Source organism: Eubalaena glacialis, chromosome 1, assembly GCF_028564815.1.
Source record: "Eubalaena glacialis isolate mEubGla1 chromosome 1, mEubGla1.1.hap2.+ XY, whole genome shotgun sequence".
Taxonomy (NCBI): domain Eukaryota; kingdom Metazoa; phylum Chordata; class Mammalia; order Artiodactyla; family Balaenidae; genus Eubalaena; species Eubalaena glacialis.
Window position 1 is genome coordinate 219,224,428 of NC_083716.1, and position 24,706 is coordinate 219,249,133.

Here is a 24,706-nt window from a genome sequence, read left to right on the forward strand (position 1 = left end):
CATGTTTGTTTACATGGCCGTGACTCTTTGAGACTCTGAGACCCTGGAGGGAAGCATAGCCTTCTCTGCATCCTTGTATCCCCAGCAGCTATTATAGGACGGCACTGTCGAAAATGGAGGCCACTAGCCGCATGACACAACCAAAGCATTCCCATACAGCTAGTCTGAATTGAGATGTGCTATAAGTGTAAAACCACACATCAGATTTTGAAGACTTGGTATGGAAAGAAGAATGTAAAATAATCTCATTAATAATTTTTATAATGATTACATGTTAAAATGATAATGTTTTAGATATATTGGGTTAAATAAAATATATTTCTAAAACTAATTTCACTTCTTTTTAAAACTTTTCTTAATGTGGCTATTATGAAGTTTAACATTACATATGTGACTATTATCACATTTCTATTGGACAGAGTTAGTATAGAATTAATTTAAAAGTTCCCACATTCCTGGGAAAGGGCTGATGGGGCCTAGTAACAGGTAACCATCAGAACTAGTTTTACCCTGTGTAATCAATCAATGACAACTCGCCCTGAGAACACGCTTTGTTAGTCAACCAATCGGTGAGAGCTCTTTGACTCTGCAAGTTAGCCAGTCAGGAAGACTCAGTCCAATAAGCTCCTTTCTGAGTGTCAGCCAAACAGCAACCCTCTCACCCAAGTAACCATGACTTCTGCAAATCTCTAAAACCATACTTCCCCACAAGGCGGGGGAAAAAAAGCCTCAGTAGTCTACTCCAAGAGACTGTGCCTGACCAGCAATAAATGTGGTTTTGTGCTGAGTTTTGTTTCAAATATTGAGCAGTGGCTCCATCCTTTGACAGCGTTTAGCATAAAATAACTACTTAATAAATGTTGACAGAGGGAAAGAATCTTTTTGCACCTCTCCCCCTCAAATAAAGGGATTTTTCATTGCCTAGCTCTCAATACAGTGTTTTGCCAACAGACTAGGCACCATTAAATAATACTGAATTGGACTGAAACTACCTGCGAGGTATTAATAAAAGACATAAATATTCACGATACCTGATTTACTTTTGGAACTCAACTTGGAGGTAAAATGAACTAAAAAAATTTTTATAATTACCAAATTAAGCACTATTATAATACCTTCAGATAGATTCTTCCTAACTTTCATTTTAATGGAATCCATTTGACAGATGAACATGAAGTACTAAATCAGGCATGTTATCAATCAATAAACACTATAGGAGTCTAGCAACTTGTATCCACGTCATCTATGTGGGTAACACCTCTTTTAGCTCAGTTATCTGTTTACTTTCAGCTCTGTTTATTAAAGATCACAGGGATTTTATTTTATTTTTTATTTATTTTTATTGGAGTATAATTGCTTTCCAATGTTGTTCATTTTTGCTGTACAATGAAGTGAATCAGCTATATGTATACCTATATCCCCACCCTCTTGGACCTCCCTCCCATCCCCCCACCCTAATCTCACCCATCTAGGTCGTCACAGAGCACCAAGCTGAGCTTCCTGTGCTTTAGAGCATGTTCCCGCTAGCTATCTATTTTATGCATGGTAGTGTACATACGTCAATCCTAATCTCCCAATTTGTCCCACCCTCCTCTTCCCCCCACCCCCGTGTCCACATGTCCGTTCTCTACATCTACGTCTCTATTCCTGCCCCACAAATAGGTTCATCTGTACCGTTTTTCTAGATTCCACATATATGCGTTAATATACAATATTCGTTTTTCTCTTTCTGACTTACTTCACTCTGTGCGACAGACTCTAGGTCCGTCCACGTCTCTACAAATGACCCAATTTCGTTCCTTTTTATGGCTGAGTGATATTCCATTGTATATATGTACCACATCTTCTTTATCCATTCATCTGTCACTGGACATTTAAGTTGTTTCCATGTCCTGGCTATTGTAAATAGGGCTGCAGTAATAAGTAGACTTGGGTTTGAATCCTAGTACCATGACCTGAGTATGGCCTTAGGCAAGTTACTGAACCTCACTGGCTCTTGGTTTCTTAATTTGTAAAATGAGTGTACAGTGTAAGTATAAGCCGTCTGAAGGGCCTGCCAAGTGCTGTACTCCCTTCTAAGAGACGTTGAGGGCACCACAGGAGCCCTGGCAGTTCCTTTTAAAAGGGACTGACTCAGTCCCAGGAACCGTCACTTAAAAGAAGACAACTCACTGATAAGCAGTTCACCAATAGCCTGTTGTGAAAGTTCTGCCCCAAAAAAGGCATTAGTGATTAGCTGGGGCAATCAGAGTAGCTTGGAAACATGACCTAGGGATGCTAGGACCCTATCAAGCAGAGGCTGAAACGCTCTCCTTATTCTGCAACTCATGGCAATTCATCACCTCTTCTTCCCCTTACAAGCAAACTTTTTGAAGGTATTACCTACATTAGTCACAGCACGGTTGGCAAAACCCTGGGCATACCTAAGACCTTTTCAGGGGATTTGCGAGGTCAAAACTGTTTTCATAACAATACTGAGTCCTTATCTACCTTTTTCACAGTGTTGACATTTGTACTAATGGTGTCAAAGCCATGATGGGAAAAATAGCTGCAGCCTCAGCACAAATCACGGCAGGAACACAAACGTGAAGTAGGGGTCATTATACTAGCATGATCATGATATTCTTCACCAGCAAGCACTCCTGGTGGGAGGAAGTCTGTTTCACTTTCAGATGTCCTTGATGAGCATTGAAAATTATTAATCATATTAATCTCAACTATTGAGTACACATCTTTTTAATATCCTGTGTGATGAGGTGAGAATTACACCTTCAGCTCTTGTGCTGCACATGGAAGTATAAAGGTTGTCTCAAGGAGAAGAACGTGTGCTTGAGCTACGAACCGAACTAGTCACTTTTTTCACAAAACATCATTTTTTACTTGAAAGAATGACTAACAAACTACAGTTATTCACACTTGGGTATTTGGCAGACATTTTTTCCAATAATGAACCAAGTGAGACTGCCACGTCAAGCAGCTGAAGACAACTGATGGTGCTTGGTGTCAATGACAAGATTTGAGCTTTCAAGTGAAAACCAGAATTTTGGAAAAGTTGTACATGTCACTGTGAGTTTGACAGTTTTCTAATACTTAAAGATTTTTCGGAAGAGATTGGTGGTGATATTAACAAATGTGAACTTTTGATACTGTATCATGAATTGTGTGTCAACATTTAGAAGATGTCTGTAATTCAGTGAACCCATATTTTCCAAAAGACCAATGTCTGATGTTACAAAATCATCTATGGGTGAAAGACCCAGTAAAAGTGCAAGGAATACCAAGGAATTTTAATGTAACAGAGTAAAAAAGTTCACTGACATGGTTTCAGATTCCACACTGCAATTAATCTTTAAGAAACTGCCACTTGTTGCGTATCAAAGAAGAATATCCACAATTACCCAAAAAGGCTATTGAAATACTCCTCCCTTTTCCAACTGGCACAAAGCCAGATTTGCTTCACATGCTTTAACCAAAACAACATATTGTAACAGACTGAATGCAGAAGCAGATGTGAGTCCAGCTGTTTTCTATTAAGCCATACATTAAGCCATTTGTAAAAAATGTAAAACAAATGCAAAAAAAAGTTTGCTTTTGTATTTTAAAATGTAGCTATTTTTCAGTAAAAATATTATTCATAGCATGTAATGCCTTTATTAAGATGATTTTAAATGAATTTATAAATATTTCTTAAATTTCTCAATTTCAATTTTTAATACAGTAAATATAGAAAATATAGTTCATAAAATAGAAGGAGTGTTCTCTCCAAAACAAAAATTTAGTTATATCATTCTCTTGATTAAAATTCTTTAAAAATCACTCAGTTTTCAGGATAAAAATCCAAGCACCTTGCTCAAAATAGCTCATCAAATGTTGGATTTAACAGTATCTTCTAAAATTTAATATGCAAGTCTATTTTAATTCAGGAATTCTACTTTTAGAAAGTTACCTCCTCACCCAAGAGTGCATGACTACATTGAAGGATGTTCACTGCAGAATTACTGAAGTATAAAAAATATAAATAGAATCTCAATGTGCAACAATAGGGTCTAATTAAATATACTATGCTACATCCATAGCGAGTGGCAGAAAACATACAGTAGAATCCCATTTTCGTAAAAAAGTCTGTAAATAAAAATATTTTTGAGCATGCACAGTAAAATTTTGGAAAGATATACATCAAACTGATAATGAAAGCTAGCTCTAGGAATTAGAACACATTTTCCTCTAAGAGTTTTATGGCTTTGCTTTTATATTTAGCATTTTAATATATCTGAAAATTGGGCTTCCCTGGTGGCGCAGTGGTTGAGAGTCTGCCTGCCAATGCAGGGGACATGGGTTCGAGCCCTGGTCTGGGAAGATCCCACATGCCGCGGAGCAACTGGGTCCGTGAGCCACAATTACTGAGCCTGCGCATCTGGAGCCTGTGCTCCGCAGCAAGAGAGGCCGCGATAGTGAGAGGCCCGCGCACAGCGATGAAGAGTGGCCCCCGCTTGCCACAACTAGAGAAAGCCCTTGCACAGAAACGAAGACCCAACACAGCCATAAATAAATAAAATAAAAATTAAAAAAAAAAATATATATATATATATCTGAAAATCATTTTGCATGTGATATGAGATAGGGGGCTCTAATTTATTTCTAAAGGAACAGCCAATTGCTGCAAGACTTTTGCTGAATGGTCTATCCTTTTCTCACAGATTTGAAATGCTACTTTTATCCTATAAACTCCCCGTATATATATGGTACTGATACGAGAGTCCATTCTGTTCCACTAATTTTAACCTCTTCTAGTACCAGCCCCCAATGTGGTAAATAAGTATAGTTTTATAGTATGTTTCGGTAGCAGGAGGGTCAAATCCCCTCATTATTCTTTTTCAAAACATTTTTGGCAGTTTTGCCATAAATATTTTTCAAGACAAACTTTAGAATCAGTATATTAATTACAAAAATACATTAAATGTATACACTGATTTAGGGAAACTTGTTTTTTAGTCAAATTGAGCCTCTCCATTGAGGAATGTTACATGTCTGTGTTTATTCTGGTCTTTTTTTTCTGTTCTTCAGTAATACACATTTTTTCATTTAGAGTTAAGTTTACTCCAGGTATTTTAGTTTTTATTATTATTGTGGAAAAGATCTCCTTTTTATAAAAAAATTACAATTTAAGACTGATCTTGCTGGCATTTAAGAAAGCTATTGATTTTTACATACTTAAAACTGGCCACCTTCCAGAAATCGTGTATGGAGCTTCATTTTGTCATAATTGTCTGACTTGCGTAGGTTTCTGTGTACCATAAATGCCACGTGATAAAACAAAGTAGCTGAAAAGTACAATGAAACAATAAAAACATGCTGCTCTTAATCCACACTGCATTCACTCCTGAATAAATGCTACTGTGAGTATTCAAAGCACCATCAGGATAGGATTCCTGGGAGCCAGAAGGAACAGGGGAAATGGCTTCCTGGCATGGGAGCAATCTTCTCTATTAGCCAACCAGACTATTTAAAAAGGACACCAAAATATTACCAGTCACCAAAGTATAAAACAAAGTAACTCCAACCAATGTTAGATATATACATCACCTCCTCAGGAGCTCCAAGTCTTTTTCAGCTGGGATTTTCTGAAAGTACCCTTCAAATAAGTCTTTTGCCAAATGACCATAGTTGTTAAAAGCAGTCTGGGAATAAATGGTTCCCTATGTTTAAAATAAAACAGGAAAAAATAAAGTACATAAAATTAAATTTTAATTGTAAAGACAAGGCAGTCTGTCATCCAATACCAAGTTGTTTACGTTTAATAGAAAAGTTAACATTTCTAATATTAATTTTTCTCAAAATGGTCAAAGCAGTACAGTCAACCACTACTCAAAAGGATTATCTGAATGCTCACTTTGTGACCTCCCCTCCCATAATAACCAGCCAAGCTCGAGATTTTTTCATAAAAGACTTGGTTTCTGAAAGCATAATCATACGAGTAGATCAGAGAAGCCCTTAACTGGGAACAATAGGTCAGGGGAGTCTATTTTACCTTCCACTAAAGCTTCTATGTTTTACAATGGAAAACTGGCCTATGGTTAAGTAGGACTTAGAAAATGCAATATTTTCATGGCTTCTTACCTAGAGAAAAATCACAAATAAAAAATTTAGATCCAATACAAATAAATTTAAATTTTAATTGTTTAAGAATTCTTTTATTCAGCTTTCAGTAGCTTTCAATGGTTTATAAAGCCAAAAAAATTACTCAAAAACTGTTCAACACAGGATAAAGCTATTTATTACTGGCTTATAATTATATACAGCAGAGGTTATTCAAAGGGGAGGAAACAGGAGGGATGAGAGTAAGATGAAGAAACTTAGCAGTATTAATTACTCCAAACAATACTGGGGTAATATACTGGTTTCCAATTAAACAATTTGTAACCTTTTATTTAAAGAGGATGGAATCGGGACTTCCCTAGTGGCGGCAGTGGTTAAGAATCCACCTGCCAATGCAGGGGAAACGGGTTTGATCCCTGGTCCGCGAAGATCCCACATGCCGCAGAGCAACGAAGCCCGTGCGCCACAACTACTGAGCCTGCGCTCTAGAGCCCGCGAGCCACAACTACTGACCCCGCGAGCCACAACCAATGAAGCCCGCGCACCTAGAGCCGGTGTTCTGCAACAAGAGAAGCCACCACAATGAGAAGCCTGTGCACCGCAATGAAGAGTAGCCCCCGCTCGCCACCACTAGAGAAAGCCCGCACGCAGCAACGAAGACCCAACAAAGCCAAAAATAAAATAACAAATTAAATAAATTTTAAAAATAAATAAAGAGGATGGAATCTTCCAGTAGTATTAAGGTTTAGACATTAAACCTAAAAACATCTGTGGAGGAAGAAGGAACTCCAGCTGAGGAAGAGTGACGGTGGGGAGTTTCTAACATTTAGTGGAGAGACCCGGGGATTGAACTTCTTGATCCATCTGTATTTTTCTAACATGAAAATCTTCAAAAGAAAAATTGAGAGAGGATTAACCAAGATGGCGGAGTAGAAGGACGTGCTCTCACTCCCTCTTGCGAGAACACCAGAATCACAACTGGCTGCTGGACAATCATCGACAGGAGGACACTGGACTTCACCAAGGAGGATACCCCACATCCAAGGACAGAGGAGAAGCCACAGTGAGACGGTAGGAGGGGCGCAATCAGAGTAAAATCAAATCCCATAACTGCTGGGTGGGTGACTCACAGACTGGCGAGCACTTATACCACAGAAGTCCACCCACTGGAGTGAAAGTTCTGAGCCCCACGTCAGGCTTCCCAACCTGGGGGTCCGGCAACGGGAGGAGGAATTCATAGAGAATCAGACTTTGAAGCCTAGTGGGAATTGATTGCAGGACTTCGACAGGACTGGGGGAAACAGAGAACCCACTCTTGGAGGGCGTACACAAAATAGTGTGTGCATCGGGACCCAGGGGAAGGAGCAGTGACCCTGGGGGAGACTGAACCAGACATAACTGCTGGTGTTGGGGGGTCTCCTGCAGAGGCGGGGGCTGGCTCTGTTTCACCGTGGGGACAAGGACACTGGCAGCGGAGGTTCTGGGAAGTACTCCTTGGCGTGAGCCCTCCCAGAGTCTGCCATTAGCCCCACCAAAGAGCCCGGGTAGGCTCCAGTGTTGGGTTGCCTCAGGCAAAACAACCAACAGGGAGGGAACCCAGCCCCACCCATCAACAGTCAAGTGGATTAAAGTTTTACAGAGCTCTGACTGCCACAGCAACAGTCAGCTCTACCCACCTCCAGAGCCTCCCATCAAGCCTCTTAGATAGCCTCAACCACCAGAGGGCAGACAGCAGAAGCAAGAAAAACTACAGTCCTGCAGCCTGTGGAACAGAAACCAAATTTACAGAAAGATAGACAAGATGAAAAGGCAGAGGGCTATATACCAGATGAAGGAACAAGAAAAAACCCCAGAAAAACAACTAAATGAAGTGGAGATAGGCAACCTTCCAGAAAAAGAATTCAGAATAATGATAGTGAAGATGATCCAGGACCTTGGAATAAGAATGGAGGCAAAGATTGAGAAGATGCAAGAAATGATTAACAAAGACCTAGAAGAATTAAAGAACAAACAAACAGAGATGACCAATACAATAACTGAAATGAAAACTACACTAGAAGGAATCAATAGTAGAATAACTGAGGCAGAAGAACGGATAAGTGACCTGGAAGACAGAATGGTGGAATTCACTGCTGCAGAACAGACTAAAGAAAAAAGAATGAAAAGAAATGAAGACAGCCTAAGAGACCTCTGGGACAACATTAAACGCAACAACATTCGTATTATAGGGGTCCCAGAAGGAGAAGAGAGAGAGAAAGGACCAGAGAAAATATTTGAAGAGATTATAGTCGAAAACTTCCCTAACATGGGAAAGGAAATAGCCACCCAAGTCCAGGAAGCGCAGAGAGTCCCATACAGGATAAACCCAAGGAGAAGCACGCCGAGACACATAGTAATCAAAGTGGCAAAAATTAAAGACAAAGAAAAATTATTGAAAGCAGCAAGGGAAAAACAACAAATAACATACAAGGGAACTCCCATAAGGTTAACAGCTGATTTCTCAGCAGAAACTCTACAAGCCAGAAGGGAGTGGCATGATATACTTAAAGTGATGAAAGGGAAGAACCTACAACCAAGATTACTCTACCCGGCAAGGATCTCATTTAGATTTGATGGAGAAATCAAAAGCTTTACAGACAAGCAAAAGCTAAGAGAATTCAGCACCACCAAACCAGCTCTACAACAAATGTTAAAGGAACTTCTCTAAGTGGGGAACACAAGAGAAGAAAAGGACCTACAAAAACAAACCCAAAACAATTAAGAAAATGGTCATAGGAACATACATATCGATAATTACCTTAAACGTGAATGGATTAAATGCTCCAGCCAAAAGACACAGGCTTGCTGAATGGATACAAAAACAAGACCCATATATATGCTGTCTACAAGAGACCCACTTTAGACCTAGGGACACATACAGACTGAAAGTGAGGGGATGGAAAAAGATATTTCATGCAAATGGAAATCAAAAGAAAGCTGGAGTAGCTATACTCATATCAGATAAAATAGACTTTAAAATAAAGAATGTTACAAGAGACAAGGAAGGACACTACATAATGATCAAGGGATCAATCCAAGAAGAAGATATAACAATTATAAATATATATGCACCCAACATAGGAGCACCTCATTACATAAGGCAATTGCTAACAGCTATAAAAGAGGAAATTGATAGTAACACAATAATAGTGGGGGACTTTAACACCTCACTTACACCAATGGACAGATCATCCAAAATGAAAATAAATAAGGAAACAGAAGCTTTAAATGACACAATAGACCAGATAGATTTAATTGATATTTATAGGACATTCCATCCACAAACAGCAGATTACACGTTCTTCTCAAGTGCGCACGGAACATTCTCCAGGATAGATCACATCTTGGGTCACAAATCAAGCCTCAGTAAATTCAAGAAAATTGAAATCATATCAAGCATCTTTTCTGACCACAACGCTATGAGATTAGAAATGAATTACAGGGGAAAAAGCGTAAAAAACACAAACACATGGAGGCTAAACAATACGTTACTAAATAACCAAGAGATTACTGAAGAAATCAAAGAGGAAATCAAAAAATACCTAGAGACAAATGACAATGAAAACACGACAACCCAAAACCTATGGGATGCTGCAAAAGCAGTTCTAAGAGGGAAGTTTATAGCTATACAAGCCTATCTAAAGAAACAAGAAAAATCTCAAGTAAACAATCTAACCTTACACCTAAAGAAACTAGAGAAAGAAGAACAAACAAAACCCAAAGTTAGCAGAAGGAAAGAAATCATAAAGATCAGAGCAGAAATAAATGAAATAGAAACAAAGAAAACAATAGCAAAGATCAATAAAACTAAAAGCTGGTTCTTTGAGAAGATAAACAAAATTGATAAGCCATTAGCCAGACTCATCAAGAAAAAGAGGGAGAGGACTCAAATCAATAAAATCAGAAATGAAAAAGGAGAAGTTACAACAGACACCGCAGAAATACAAAGCATCCTAAGAGACTACTACAAGCAACTTTATGCCAATAAAATGGACAACCTGGAAGAAATGGACAAATTCTTAGAAAGGTATAACCTTCCAAGACTGAACCAGGAAGAAGCAGAAAATATGAACAGACCAATCACAAGTAATGAAATTGAAACTGTGATTAAAAATCTTCCAAGAAACAAAAGTCCAGGACCAGATGGCTTCACAGGTGAATTCTATCAAACATTTAGAGAAGAGCTAACACCTATCCTTCTCAAACTCTTCCAAAAAATTGCAGAGGAAGGAACACTCCCAAACTCATTCTATGAGGCCACCATCACCCTGATACCAAAACCAGACAAAGACACTACAAAAAAAGAAAATTACAGACCAATATCACTGATGAATATAGATGCAAAAATCCTCAACAAAATACTAGCAAACAGAATCCAACAACACATTAAAAGGATCATACACCACGATCAAGTGGGATTTATCCCAGGGATGCAAGGATTCTTCAGTATACGCAAATCAATCCATGTGATACACCATATTAACAAATTGAAGAATAAAAACCATATGATCATCTCAATAGATGCAGAAAAAGCTTTTGACAAAATTCAACACCCATTTATGATAAAAACTCTCCAGAAAGTGGGCATAGAGGGAACCTACCTCAACATAATAAAGGCCATATATGACAAACCCACAGCAAACATCATTCTCAACGGTGAAAAACTGAAAGCATTTCCTCTAAGATCAGGAACCAGACAAGGATGTCCACTCTCACCACTATTATTCAACATAGTTCTGGAAGTCCTAGCCACGGCAATCAGAGAAGAAAAAGAAATAAAAGGAATACAAATTGGAAAAGAAGAAGTAAAACTGTCACTGTTTGCAGATGACATGATACTATACATAGAGAATCCTAAAACTGCCACCAGAAAACTGCTAGAGCTAATTAATGAATATGGTAAAGTTGCAGGATACAAAATTAATGCACAGAAATCTCTTGCATTCCTATACACTAATGGTGAAAAATCTGAAAGAGAAATTATGGAAACACTCCCATTTACCATTGCAACAAAAAGAATAAAATACCTAGGAATAAACCTACCTAGGGAGACAAAAGACCTGTATGCAGAAAACTATAAGACACTGATGAAAGAAATTAAAGATGATACCAACAGATGGAGAGATATACCATGTTCTTGGACTGGAAGAATCAACATTGTGAAAATGACTATACTACCCAAAGCAATCTACAGATTCAATGCAATCCCTATCAAATTACCAATGGCATTTTTTACGGAGCTAGAAAAAATCGTCTTAAAATTTGTATGGAGACACAAAAGACCCCGAATAGCCAAAGCAGTCTTGAGGGAAAAAAACGGAGCTGGAGGAATCAGACTCCCTGACTTCAGACTATACTACAAAGCTACAGTAATCAAGACAATATGGTACTGGCACAAAAACAGAAACATAGATCAATGGAACAAGATAGAAAGCCCAGAGATAAACCCACGCACCTATGGTCAACTAATCTATGACAAAGGAGGCAAAGATATACGATGGAGAAAAGACAGTCTCTTCAATAAGTGGTGCTGGGAAAACTGGACAGCTACATGTAAAAGAATGAAATTAGAATACTCCCTAACACCATACACAAAAATAAACTCAAAATGGATTACAGACCTAAATGTAAGACTGGACACTATAAAACTCTTAGAGGAAAACATAGGAAGAACACTCTTTGACATAAATCACAGCAAGATCTTTTTTGATCCACCTCCTAGAGTAATGGAAATAAAAACAAAAATAAACAAATGGGACCTAATGAAACTTCAAAGCTTTTGCACAGCAAAGGAAACCATAAACAAGACGAAAAGACAACCCTCAGAATGGGAGAAAATATTTGCAAACGAATCAACGGACAAAGGATTAATCTCCAAAATATATAAACAGCTCATTCAGCTCAATATTAAAGAAACAAACACCCCAATCCAAAAATGGGCAGAAGACCTAAATAGACATTTCTCCAAAGAAGACATACAGACGGCCACGAAGCACATGAAAAGATGCTCAACATCACTAATTATTAGAGAAATGCAAATCAAAACTACAATGAGGTATCACCTCACACCAGTTAGAATGGGCATCATCAGAAAATCTACAAACAACAAATGCTGGAGTGGGTGTGGAGAAAAGGGAACCCTCTTGCACTGTTGGTGGGAATGTAAATTGATACAGCCACTATGGAGAACAATATGGAGGTTCCTTAAAAAACTAAAAATAGAATTACCATATGACCCAGCAATCCCACTACTGGGCATATACCCAGAGAAAACCGTAATTCAAAAAGACACATGCACCCGAATGTTCATTGCAGCACTATTTACAATAGCCAGGTCATGGAAGCAACCTAAATGCCCGTCAACAGACGAATGGATAAAGAAGTTGTGGTACATATATACAATGGAATATTACTCAGCCATAAAAAGGAACGAAATTGAGTCATTTGTTGAGACGTGGATGGATCTAGAGACTGTCATACAGAGTGAAGTAAGTCAGAAAGAGAAAAACAAATATTGTATATTAACGCATGTATGTGGAACCTAGAAAAATGGTACAGATGAGCCGGTTTGCAGGGCAGAAGATGAGACACAGATGTAGAGAACAGACATATGGACACCAAGGGGGGAAAACTGCGGTGGGGCGGGGATAGTGGTGTGCTGAATTGGGCGATTGGGATTGACATGTATACACTGATGTGTATAAAATGGATGACTAATAAGAACCTGCAGTATAAACAAACAAACAAAACAACTAATACTAAACTTTCATTCAGTTATTTGTATGGAAATATGTTAATATAAATGTTTCAGACATTACATGAAATTTCTAAAAATCTTATATGTTCTGGTATAATGTTATAAGTCATAACCCTAGTTATTACTTTAAAATGTACATCTCAGAAATAACTAATTTTCTTGTCAACTGCATTATTATGAACTTTCATCAAATCTTTAACCGTGGTCATTTTTAAGTCTTTTGTCATTTACAGACAGTTCTGGGTGTACCCTGATGCTTTTGTAAATATGTTCCTATAAAAGGGTTTCATCTTCACGAAATTCATGGAAAAGACTCTCACAAGTACAGGTTTCTGGTACCTGACTGTACTGCTGAACTGAATGAATAAGCATTTTCAGAACTCTAATGAAAAACTGAGGAGCTCATAAAAGTGCTAACAAAAGATCAAGATGAAAAAAAAAAAATTAATTACATGGGACTGAGTGAACTGATGAGGATGAGTATAATTTTTGTGACTTTCTGGTTGAATTTAAAAAAAGAAAAAATCCCACAAGAACTCAGAGGCAAAGAATATACAAATCAATTTTCACTGCAAAGTAAAGGAGCTGTTACAGTGGAGGATTACTGGACTGAATGTCAATATTATGACATAGTATGAGTGTGTTTCATGTTTGGTAATTGCAATCATTGTTGCTTTTGTTGTGGTCATCCATGTACAATGCTTGGTGTCAGTCTATTTATCTCTTGTAAAAATAAAATACAGTGTGTGTGAAAAAAAAAAAAAAAAAAATCTGTGGAGGACAAACCTGACTTTAGTACTGTGCTTATAACACCAACACATCATTAAAGGTTACCAAGAAATACACATTTGGAGGCCAGTATTCCGAAGTATCGACATTCAGAATGCAACTATATCTAATTTACCCTATAAATATTTGAGAGTAAGGTAGATAAGGTAATGTCAGCCCCAAAGCATTGAAGGGATGTGAAGTTTCTGGCTAGGAACCTGCATTTGTTAGAGATGAGATTTCTCTAACATCTACAAGTCAGTTCATGCTTAGTTCCCACTGAGTAGCATAGATAACAAAATCTATGGATACTATATAGATAGATCATAAGTAATACCCCCAGATATGACAGAGTTTCAGATTGAGGGATGATTACTATCTTAGCAATGACCAGGAATCATCACAGAGAAGTGAATTTGAGCTGAGTTTTGCAGAACGTGTGAGACGTTTCATTTATTATCTCTCGTGGAGTACATGGCCAATATGTAATGCCCAAGGAAGCTTAAGCTATGTCTTACTTCACATAATATGACAGTGTTTAAAGCTGAACAAATTGTTATTTTTTTCCCTATCATTTACATTATGTTTCAGAGAAATTTCCCCTTGACTTATAGTTGATCTTCAACTGGAAATTCCTTCCTAGAACTTTGACTTTAAGTTTCTCTCTCTCCTAATAAAGGATTAATGATATACCAAAAAATAACAAGATAATCTAGAAAAATTCATTCTTTAAAGCAGCGATTCTCAACCTTCACAGTGAACTTGAATTTCCTTCACTGTGCAATTGAATCAGCTTAAAAAAATACCAACACCTGGATTTCATAGTTTGGAGTCAAGCTTATATACCACTATTTTTTATTTCACAGAGGATTCTAATATACAGCCAGGAGTGAGAATCATTGGCTTAACTTAACCTTCTTGACAATCTGGTTGTAAATCAAAGATTACTTCTTTCTGGTTTTATCTATTTTTAAAAGCCAATCTTTTCTAGTATACATGCATATTAACAAATACCTCTATTAACAACACAAATGGAATCAGAAGAACACAATTTGTCAACGGCTTTCATAGTGAACATTTACCTACAGGGGCAACACAATCGATGCTTATTCCACTGCTGGCCCGTTCCACAGCTAAGGATTTGGTGAGGTTGTAAACACCTTCTCTGGCAGCTCCACTATGCCTTTAAAAGACAAAATACAAACATTACAATCAACTTCTGTTGAGTATGTCTCCCTTAACTAAATTGATAGGTGTACCAATGACCTGCCAGAGTCCCACAACAATGTTCTTGTTATGAGTCCCTGTCTGAACCATAAGAAAGAACCAGGTCCTTCAATATTAAAGCAAAACCACAGCTATCTGATAGTCAAACAAATCTCACGTAAGTCAAGGCCCACATAAGATCCCCCAAATCATCATGTGCATAAGAGGAATATTCTGGGGCTTCCCTGGTGGCGCAGTGGTTGAGAGTCTGCCTGCCAATGCAGGGGGACACGGGTTCGAGCCCTGGTCTGGGAGGATCCCACATGCCGCGGAGCAACGAAGCCCGTGAGCCACAACTACTGAGCCTGCGCATCTGGAGCCTGTGCTCCGCAGCAAGAGAGGCCGCGATAGTGAGAGGCCCGCGCACCGCGATGAAGAGTGGCCCCCGCTTGCCGCAACTAGAGAAAGCCCTTGCACAGAAACGACCCAACACAGCCAAAAATTAATTAATTAAAAAAAAAAAAGAGGAATATTCTGAAGAACTTTTGATTATGGAAGAAAACAAACAAATTGGTAATTTTGAGGGTTACAAGTGTGGTTACTTTTTAAATCAATTTTAGATAATAAGGGATATGAAATCCATACTTCAGGCTAGAAATAGTACCAACAGAATTTCTAGACATAAAAAAATTTAAATTAATTTTAATATGTTTCCAGAGAAGAGGTTCAAATACTTAGGTCTGTATCCATATGGTGCAAAAAGGTATAGACATACTATGGCTTAGAATTTCTAATTAAAAGGTCCTCAGAACCAAGTATGTGAGATCTGGGGGTGTACCCACTCCTCACTAGAGAGTACCTCCATAGATTCATTTTCCTGAAGAAAGTCCCCCTCAGCCCCCATGTTGGCTGCAAAAGCCCTGGCAGGACTCCAGGCAGAAACCAACGGCTCCATCTGCCAGAATCACCTGAGCAACCTCACCACCATCAAATGTGGCCACCACCTGTGCCACTCTGCATCCAACAGTCCCGGGTGGACTTATAGGACAGGTTTCCTTGCTTGCCACCAATGCTAGGAGGGGCCCTTGTGGAGTAATGCCCAGCTGGATAGGATGACACGACGGTGAACACGCAGCTTCACACCACCAGGAGCAAGAGGCGGGGCAGAACAGATGAGCATATGCAGGGAGCATAGTCGAGTTCGGGCAATTTTCTGTGAGGAGAACCTAGAGGTGTCTGTCCCCTTGCACTCATCCCCTGACCACCAGGGCCACCATATGAGGTCCTGCCTCTCATCATAGGAAAAGGCTCAGCAGTGACCTAGAGCCCCTGAAGAAGAAAGTGGCAGGTGTTCAGAAACAAATAGCCACCCAAGAAAGAAACACACTAGGACTGGGGTGGGGGGGGGAATGGAGGGAGGGGGAGAGAGAGAGAGTTGGAAAATCAGAGACAGAAATTACTCTCTGAATTTGTGCACCTGGACCAGTTTGTTGAATGTGAGCGAGAGGCAGTTGAAGCGAGTGGGATGCCACCCAAATATGCTGCTGCGCTGGTATATTGATTATTTTCAGCTGTGGGCACTTGAAAAACAGCAAATGCAGAGAGAGGCTTTCTCTGAACCCCCCTCATCGGCTAAAAGGAACGCAGGGTCATAAATCTTCTCCCTGGGAGTCTCATCAACCAGGGAAGGCTGACTGTTGTCACATGACGGGAGACTAGATGTCGACACCACATGCGGACAAACTTTGTCACCAACTCTCATACCTCTCATCCATTCTTCAAAGGGCCCATTCATCTTTCCTAAAAATCATATACTCCCCACCCCAAGAGGCCTATTTCCCCTCTCTCCTTTCCCTATTAAGATAGTATTTAGCCCTGAATTCGAAGCCACGACAGGCAGTTGCTCATTTTTCCCTGGGTACCTCCCATGTATACATGAGGTATACATGCGAATAAACTTCTATTTGTTTTTCTCCTGTTCATCTGTCTTTTATTACAGGAGTCTCAGCTAAGAGCTCAGAAGGGCAGAGGGAAAATTATTTATCCTCCCCTACATAGTTCTCAAGGTTAGCCAAGAAGGACATTTAATACAAACTCAATGCAAACACAATAGCATTTTCAGACTACATCTCCACACTCAAAGATCTACTAAAGAAGTTGGCAGAGAAGAGTGTGATGTCAGAAGGGAAAGTGCTGCTGGATGTCGAGACCACCCATGACAGGTGTGAAAGCCTGAAGCGCCCAGCTCTCTGTTCGTTCCATAAGGAAGGAAGAAGACGGTCTTCCTCTGCAGTATTTGGCACTGCAGAAAATTACACAGAAACTGAAAGTTACTCTGGATCTTGAAACAGCATATCCTAGTCTCTCTGTCTCCGAGGATTAAAAAAAAATTGGTGACATTTGCGAAGAAAAAGCAGAGTTTATCCAGAGAGATTTACGGCTTATCCAGTAGTCCTGGGTTCTGAAGGATTTGATTCCAGCTGGCATTACTGGGAGGTCCAGGTGGATGAGATGCCTGAATGGACCACGAGGTTTGTAAAAACTCCCCTTCCAGGAGAAAAAAGTGACCTCCATCAAAACAGAACAGATGGTGGACAATTCAGCTGCAGGATGGTGACTATGTCGCATGAGGCATTGTTCCAGCCACTTTTCTGAAGCAAAAGCCCAGAAGAGAAGGAAGGGCATTTGTCTGGACTAGGAGTTCCATGAGATTTCATTTTGGCATCTGAATAACGTCTCACAGCCATTCTTTCACTGAGAAAATGTTCTGAAATACTAAGGCTTTATTTGTGTATCAGATATGATTTGAAATGTCTTACACTGTGTGAAGGAAGAGATTATGAGCGATAAACCACCCTAAAGGCTGTCACACTGCTTCATTTTCTTCCTGTAATTTATGAATAGGAGGCAGAATAATACCTAACTCTCAGTGAATCTAGCACTAACAATTCTTTTTCAATGCTTCCAGGACTTAAACATATAAATGAAATCATACATACATGCTCTTTTCTATCTGGCTTCTTTCACTCAGAATAATTATTTTCAGATTTATCCACATTGCTGCATGAATCAATAGTTCACTCCTTTTCATTTCTGAGTAGCACATTATACATATATACCACGATTTGTTTATTCATTCACTCATTGATAGGCATTTGGGCTATGAATTCTCTCTCCATGGGAGATATGAGTTGCTTTTTGGCCCATCTCTTGCCCTTGTAATTATTGACAATGACCCAAAAGATCAGCAGGTCAGTCTAAGCTCCTCTGCACAGATTGTAATGGAAATTGGACTATTCTTAGACAACACTGAAAATGTCAGAAAATGATCAGAACCCCAGAGAAACACGTGCAAAGACAGCAATACAATTCAAACACACACACACAAGAGATATCCAGGTAGCCTTTCAACAAATGAAAAGATGCTGCACTGAGATACCATTTCTTGCCCATCAGAGTTGTCCAGAAATTGACAAGACACATTTTTGGTGAGGCTGTGAGGAACAGGCATTCTCATTCATTGATGATGGAGTGCAAAATGCAAAGAAACTTGCAAATGCCTAACAGGATGCATTTACTCTTCACCCAGCAGTCCAACTTCCCGGATACACCCTAAATATATACGTCCACAAATATGAAACAAATATTTACAATGTTATTCATCACAGAATTATTTGTAATAGTGAAACATAGAAACACAAATTTCTATTAAATTTGAGACAATGTGTGCATTTGAAACAATGAATTTGAAAAGAAATCCTTGATTCCATAGTGGTATACTAAAAAAGTTAATAATAATAATAATAACATATATAGGGAGAAGTGATGGTTGTGGTGTAACTAAAAGTCTTTTTATGGAAGAGTGTCGGCTAAAAAACATAGAAGCGGGACTTTCGGGGAGGGGGGGACCTTCAAGATGGCGGAGGAGTAAGACATGGAGATCACCTTCCTCCCCACAAATACATCAGAAATACATCTACATGTGGAACAACTCCTACAGAACACCTACTGAATGCTGGCAGAAGACCTCAGACCTCCCACAAGGCAAGAAACTCCCCACGTACCTGGGTAGGGCAAAAGAAAAAAGAAAAACAGAGACAAAAGAATAGGGACAGGACCTGCACCAGTGGGAGGGAGCTGTGAAGGAGGAAAGGTTTCCACACACTAGGAAGCCCCTTCGCGGGCGGAGACTGCGGGTGGCGGAGGGGGGGAGCTTCGGAGCCACGGAGGAGAGCGCAGCCACAGGGGTGCGGAGGGCAAAGCGGAGAGATTCCCGCACAGAGGATCGGTGCCGACCAGCACTCACCAGCCCGAGAGGCTTGTCTGCTCAGCCGCCAGGGCGGGCGGGGGCTGGGAGCTGAGGCTCGGGCTTCGGTCGGATCCCAGGGAGAGGACTGGGGTTGGCGGCGTGAACACAGCCTGAAGGGGTTAGTGCGCCACAGCTAGCCGGGAGGGAGTCCGGGAAAAAGTCTGGACCTGCCCAAGAGGCAAGAGACCATTGTTTCAGGGTGCGCGAGGAGAGGGGATTCAGGGCACCGCCTAAATGAGCTCCAGAGATGGGAGGGAGGAAGAGAGGGGGAAAAGACACAGAGAGAGAATGCAAATGCAGCAAAATGTTAGCACTTGGTGAATCTAAATGAAAGGTATACAGACACAGCTCGGAGATTCGGCAGGTTCAGTTCCAGACCACCACAATAAAGCAATATTGCAATAAAGTGAATCACGCAAATTTTTTTGTTTCCCAGTGCATATAAAAATTATGTTTACACTATACTATAGTCTATTAAATGTGCGATAGCATTATGTCTAAAAAAATAATGTACAACCTTAATTTTAAAATATTTGAGCCTTCAGCAAGTCGTAATCTTTTTGCAATAGTAACATCAAAGATCTCTGACCACAAATCATCATAACAAATATAATAATAATGAAAAATTTGAAATATTGTGATAATTACCTAAATATGACACAGAGACACAAAGTAAGCAAATGCTGTTAGAAAAACAGTGCTGGCAGACTTCCTCGATGTGCAATAAAGCAAAACATAATAAAATGAGGTATGCCTAATAGGAGTTCACTGTATTATTTCTTTAACTTTTTCACACATTCAAGAGGTTTCCAAAAATAAACTGGGAGAAAGAAATTTCTCTATTAGTAAAATGAATAATTAAAGGCTATAGAAAAGTCTAAATTCACCAGTAATTTATATGTGGATGTTCCCACAAGTCTTTAACAATAGCATATTGTGTCAAAGAGTACAAGTCGAAAAACCTGGAACTTCAGGGTAGTCATGACTTAAATCATTTTAATTACATAAAAAATACATGTTCATTTTAGAAAAACTAGAAAAAGCAGATACGCAAAAAGATGAAAATAATGTGTAATTTTACCTCCCATAGATAATATGTCAGTATTTTGGTATAAACTCCTTCAGAATTATGTCTATTCATATACAGCCATATATAAATATATACTGTTTTTTGCAGAAATGTGATCATGCTGGATAGAATGTTTTATAACCTGCTTTTCACTCGATGTCTGGGAATATCTTTTCATATTGAGAAGTATATTTTTATACCCATATTTTTAGTGGCTGCATAGCACTCTATCCTGTAGATGTATAAAACTTCACTCAACTAATATTTTACTCTAGAATATTTAAATGGTTTTCAGTTTTCCACTATTATTATTATGGTACAGAAAAATGTATATTTCATATTCCTTGTTTTCAAAACCAAAAGCTAAGTCCCATTGTTTAGAGTAAAAACAAAACAAAACAAAAACTATAGGCCCTGTATTCTTTAATTCAATTCTGGCTAATAAAAATCATAACTGAATCTAGACTCTGCAGACTTCTAATTAATGGCTGTTGGCAAGGAACCTCAGGTTGGTAAGAGACTGCTGACTTGAGTGCTGGAAGGTGCTGAAGTGCTGAGCTATGAAGGGTGGGTTAGAGACTACAAGCTATCTCCTAATACTCATTCTCCTCTTCTTACATAGAAATTGAATTTGTACTTAGGTACATAGCTACTCACCTAAAGATTCTATTTCCCAGTATCCCTTATAGGTAGGTATGATCGTTTAACTGAGTTCTAGCTGATGATGAATGTCAGTGAATGTAATGGCGCCACTTTCAGATGGTGCTGTTAAAAAGAATGAGTGAGTATTACATTTTTCCTCATTCCTACTGTCTGGAATGCAGTTACAATGACAGGAACTGGAGCAGCCATTTTGGACCATGGGATGGAAACCACATGTCAAAGATAGTAAAGCAAGAAGTAGGATCCTTATTCCCTAATGATTATGGAACTACCATACTATCCCTGGACTATATACCTTGAGTTTCTATGTGAGGGAGAAATCAACTATCTTATTCAAGCTCCTCTTTTTTATGGGTCTCTACACTTCAGCAGCTCATCCTGTATCACAATTAATACAGAACTGTATATTACCAGTTAGATAAAGATGAGGCTGGAAGTGTCTGCAAGATCTTTGATTTAGAGATACTAAGAATATAAAGCCTAACCCATGTTGGGGTGAAGACCCTGTGGTTCAGAATTATACTCGTTCTACATTTTTCAGCATAAAAAATGTCTTGGATAGTTTGTAAGGGAACTCTTCAGTTACCCAACTTCAGGGTTGAGTATTACCACCTATGAAACATAAGCTTTAATCTAAAGACTATGCATGTGTGCTAATTACTTATTAGTCATAACAAATGTGGACTCTGGTATTCTCCCTGAAGATTTCACTGAATTAATTAATAGGTCCTTGTAATAGATTCAACAGATTCATTTCTTAAAAACAAAATAAGTGTGGAGTCTTCCTTTATTTTATGAAGCACTTTGTAGCAATATCTTTGTACAAATTCTGAATAATTTTTACATGATAACTTCCTAGAAATAAAATTAACAGATCAAACAATATTTGTATTTTATAAATGTGGCCAAATTACTATCCAGAAATGCAGCAATTTGCATTGCTATGCTGTATATAAGTTAAATCAGGGCAGTAAGTGTTGATGACATGGAGCTTCTGAGCCCATAACAATTTCTCTTTCAGGATTCTCCATGATCTTTACATAAAGACACTTGGACTTCTTGGATGATTGGTCACACTTGCCTGCTTTGCACATGTAGAAGGCGCCCGTCAGGTTGGTTTCAATCACAGCATTCCAACCCTTTGAACTGATGTGTTCAGAAGGAGAGAAGAACTGGCCTCCTCCATTGTTTACCAAGAAACTGATCTGACCATAAAAATCTAAGGTGGTTTTGACCAAATTATTCACCTAAAGAAAAACATTAAAAAATGAACTGGTGGGGCTTCCCTGGTGGTGCAGTGGTTGAGAATCCGCCTGCCAATGCAGGGCGCACGGGTTCAAGCCCTGATCCGGGAAGATCCCACATGCCGTGGAGCAACTGGGCCCATGCGCCACAACTGCTGAGCCTGCACTCTGGAGCCCGCGAGCCACAGCTGCTGAGCCCACGTGCCACAACTGCTGAAGCCCGCATGCCTGGAGCCCGTGCTCTGCAACAAGAGAGGCCACCGCAGTGAGAGGCCCGTGCACCGCAACGAAGAGTGGCCCCTGCTCGCCGCAACTAGAGAAAGCCCGCACGCGGCAACGAAGACCCAATGCAGCCAAAAAATAAATAAAATAAATAAAATAAATAAATTTATTAAAAAAAAATGAACTGGTTACAGACAGAGAAAGACAAATACTGTATGATAGCGCTTATATGTGGAATCTAATAAAAAAAATGAATTAGTGAATATAACAAAAAATAAGCAGATTCACAGACATAGAGCCCAAACTAGTGGTTACCAATGTGGAGAGGGAAGCAGGGAGGGGCAATGTAGGGGTAGGAGATTAAGAAGTACAAACCATTAGGTATAAAATAAGCTACAAGAATATATTATACAACATGGGGAATATAGCAAATATTTTATGGTAACTATAAATGGAGTATAACCTTTAAAAATTGTGAATCACTATATTATACACCTGTAACATATAAATTGTACATCAACTACACTTCAATAAATAAATAAATAAAATGTTAAAAGTGAACTGGTTAATAACCTAACTTGCTACTTGGACTTTATCACCTGCTTTAGGAGAGTAGCAGAGCTTGCAGTGTCTCACAGTGAATAGTAACTCTGAGAACCACAGTAAACGGAGAGGTAGTCACAATGAATAAACCTGAAAATCCTATATCAGTGAATAATTTACCAGTATCCGATACCCATAGATCATAAAGCTAAATTTGGAATTTTAATGATAAGATTTATCCAAGGACCTGGATCACCCTCTCCATTGTTTTAATTTGTAAGCTACCAACACAGAATAATGGATAGGATGAAACAGACATTACGAAATGAGTTAAAGGGCAAAAGGCACAAAAGGTAGTCTCCAGATGAAACTGTCCTTGCTTAGCTTCCCTATATTTCTTCCTTTCCTCTCTTTCTCCTGAGGCCACTCACTCAATGGATCATTAGCTCAAGAATCTCCTTCACAGGCTCTGCTTCTAGTGAACCTCATCTAAGATAGCTACTATGGGAAAACTTAAAGCACGGTCAGGTTTAGGGACAACTACTATAAATTAAAATGAATGAATAAGTAAGATAGATTTGCATTCCTCAAAAAACTAAAAATAGAGTTGCCATATGATCCAGAAATCCCACTCCTGCACTGCTGGCCATATACCCAGACAAAACTATAATTTGAAAAGATACATGCACCCCAATGTTCATAGCAACAGTATTACAATAGCAAGACACTGAAACAACCTGAATGTCCATCAACAGATGAACGGATAAAGATGTAATACACACACACACACACACACATACACACACACACACACACACACAATGGAATAATACTCAGCCATTAAAAAGAATGAAATAATGCCATTGGCAGCAACATGGATGGATCTAGAGATTATCATACTAAGTGAACTAAGTCAGAAAGAGAAAGACAAATACCATATGACATCACATATATGTGGAATCTAAAATAAAACACAAATCAATATATCTATGAAACAAAAACAGACTCACAGATATAGAGAACAGATTTGTAGTTGCCAAGGGGGAGGGAAGGATTGGGAGTTGGGGATTAGCAGATGCAAGCTATTACATATAGAATGGATAAACAACAAGGTCCTACTGTATAGCACAGGGAACTATATTCAATATCCTGTGATAAACCATAATGGAAAAGAAAATGAAAAAGAATATATATCTGTATAATTGTCACTTTGTTGACAGCAGAAATTAAACACAACATCGTAAATCAACTATACTACAATAAAATTTAAAAAAACAAAGATAGATTTGCTTTATCTCCTCTTCATTACAGATGTTGCATTTTATGGGCATGACTTGAGCCTGGCTGGTAGGAGGCAGACTGGCCTTCAGTTCATCTGTGGCAGATTTTAATCTATCAGACTCACGGGATGCAATGATCACATTACACCCTGAGGAGACAACAGTCAAAGAACAACTAAATATGTTTTCACTGATTGTCCAAATTCTGAAAGTAATAATGTTTAGAAAATGTTTCATGTGTTCCTGTAAAAAAAGATGAATTAGGACCTCTGCTTATGGTCAAGATGGAGTAATAGGAACTGAACTTACCCTCCAGCCCAAAACAACTAAAAACTGAACAAAATATACGCAACAATGATTTCCAGGCACTGCATATCAGGTAGCACAGGATAGTGATCCCAGAGCGTGAACACAAACAATGTGAGCCCTATTATTATTCCAGATTGCTGCCTAGAGAGTCTTCAGGCTGCAGCATAGGGAGGAGGAACCCATTCAGAGCCCAGCAGTCTC

General features: G+C 39.0%; 1 protein-coding gene across 1 annotated transcript in view; it reads right to left on the reverse strand.

The window, feature by feature from the left end:
* Window positions 1-24,706, reverse strand: part of LOC133100552 (melanoregulin) — a 141,864-nt gene that overhangs the window by 110,373 nt on the left and 6,785 nt on the right. Inside the window, exons 2-3 of the mRNA XM_061204785.1 lie at window positions 14,747-14,843; window positions 5,584-5,696 (exon numbers count right to left, since the gene is read on the reverse strand). Coding sequence (XP_061060768.1) covers window positions 5,584-5,696; window positions 14,747-14,843 — 210 coding nt within the window. The remainder of the gene's footprint in view (window positions 1-5,583; window positions 5,697-14,746; window positions 14,844-24,706) is intronic.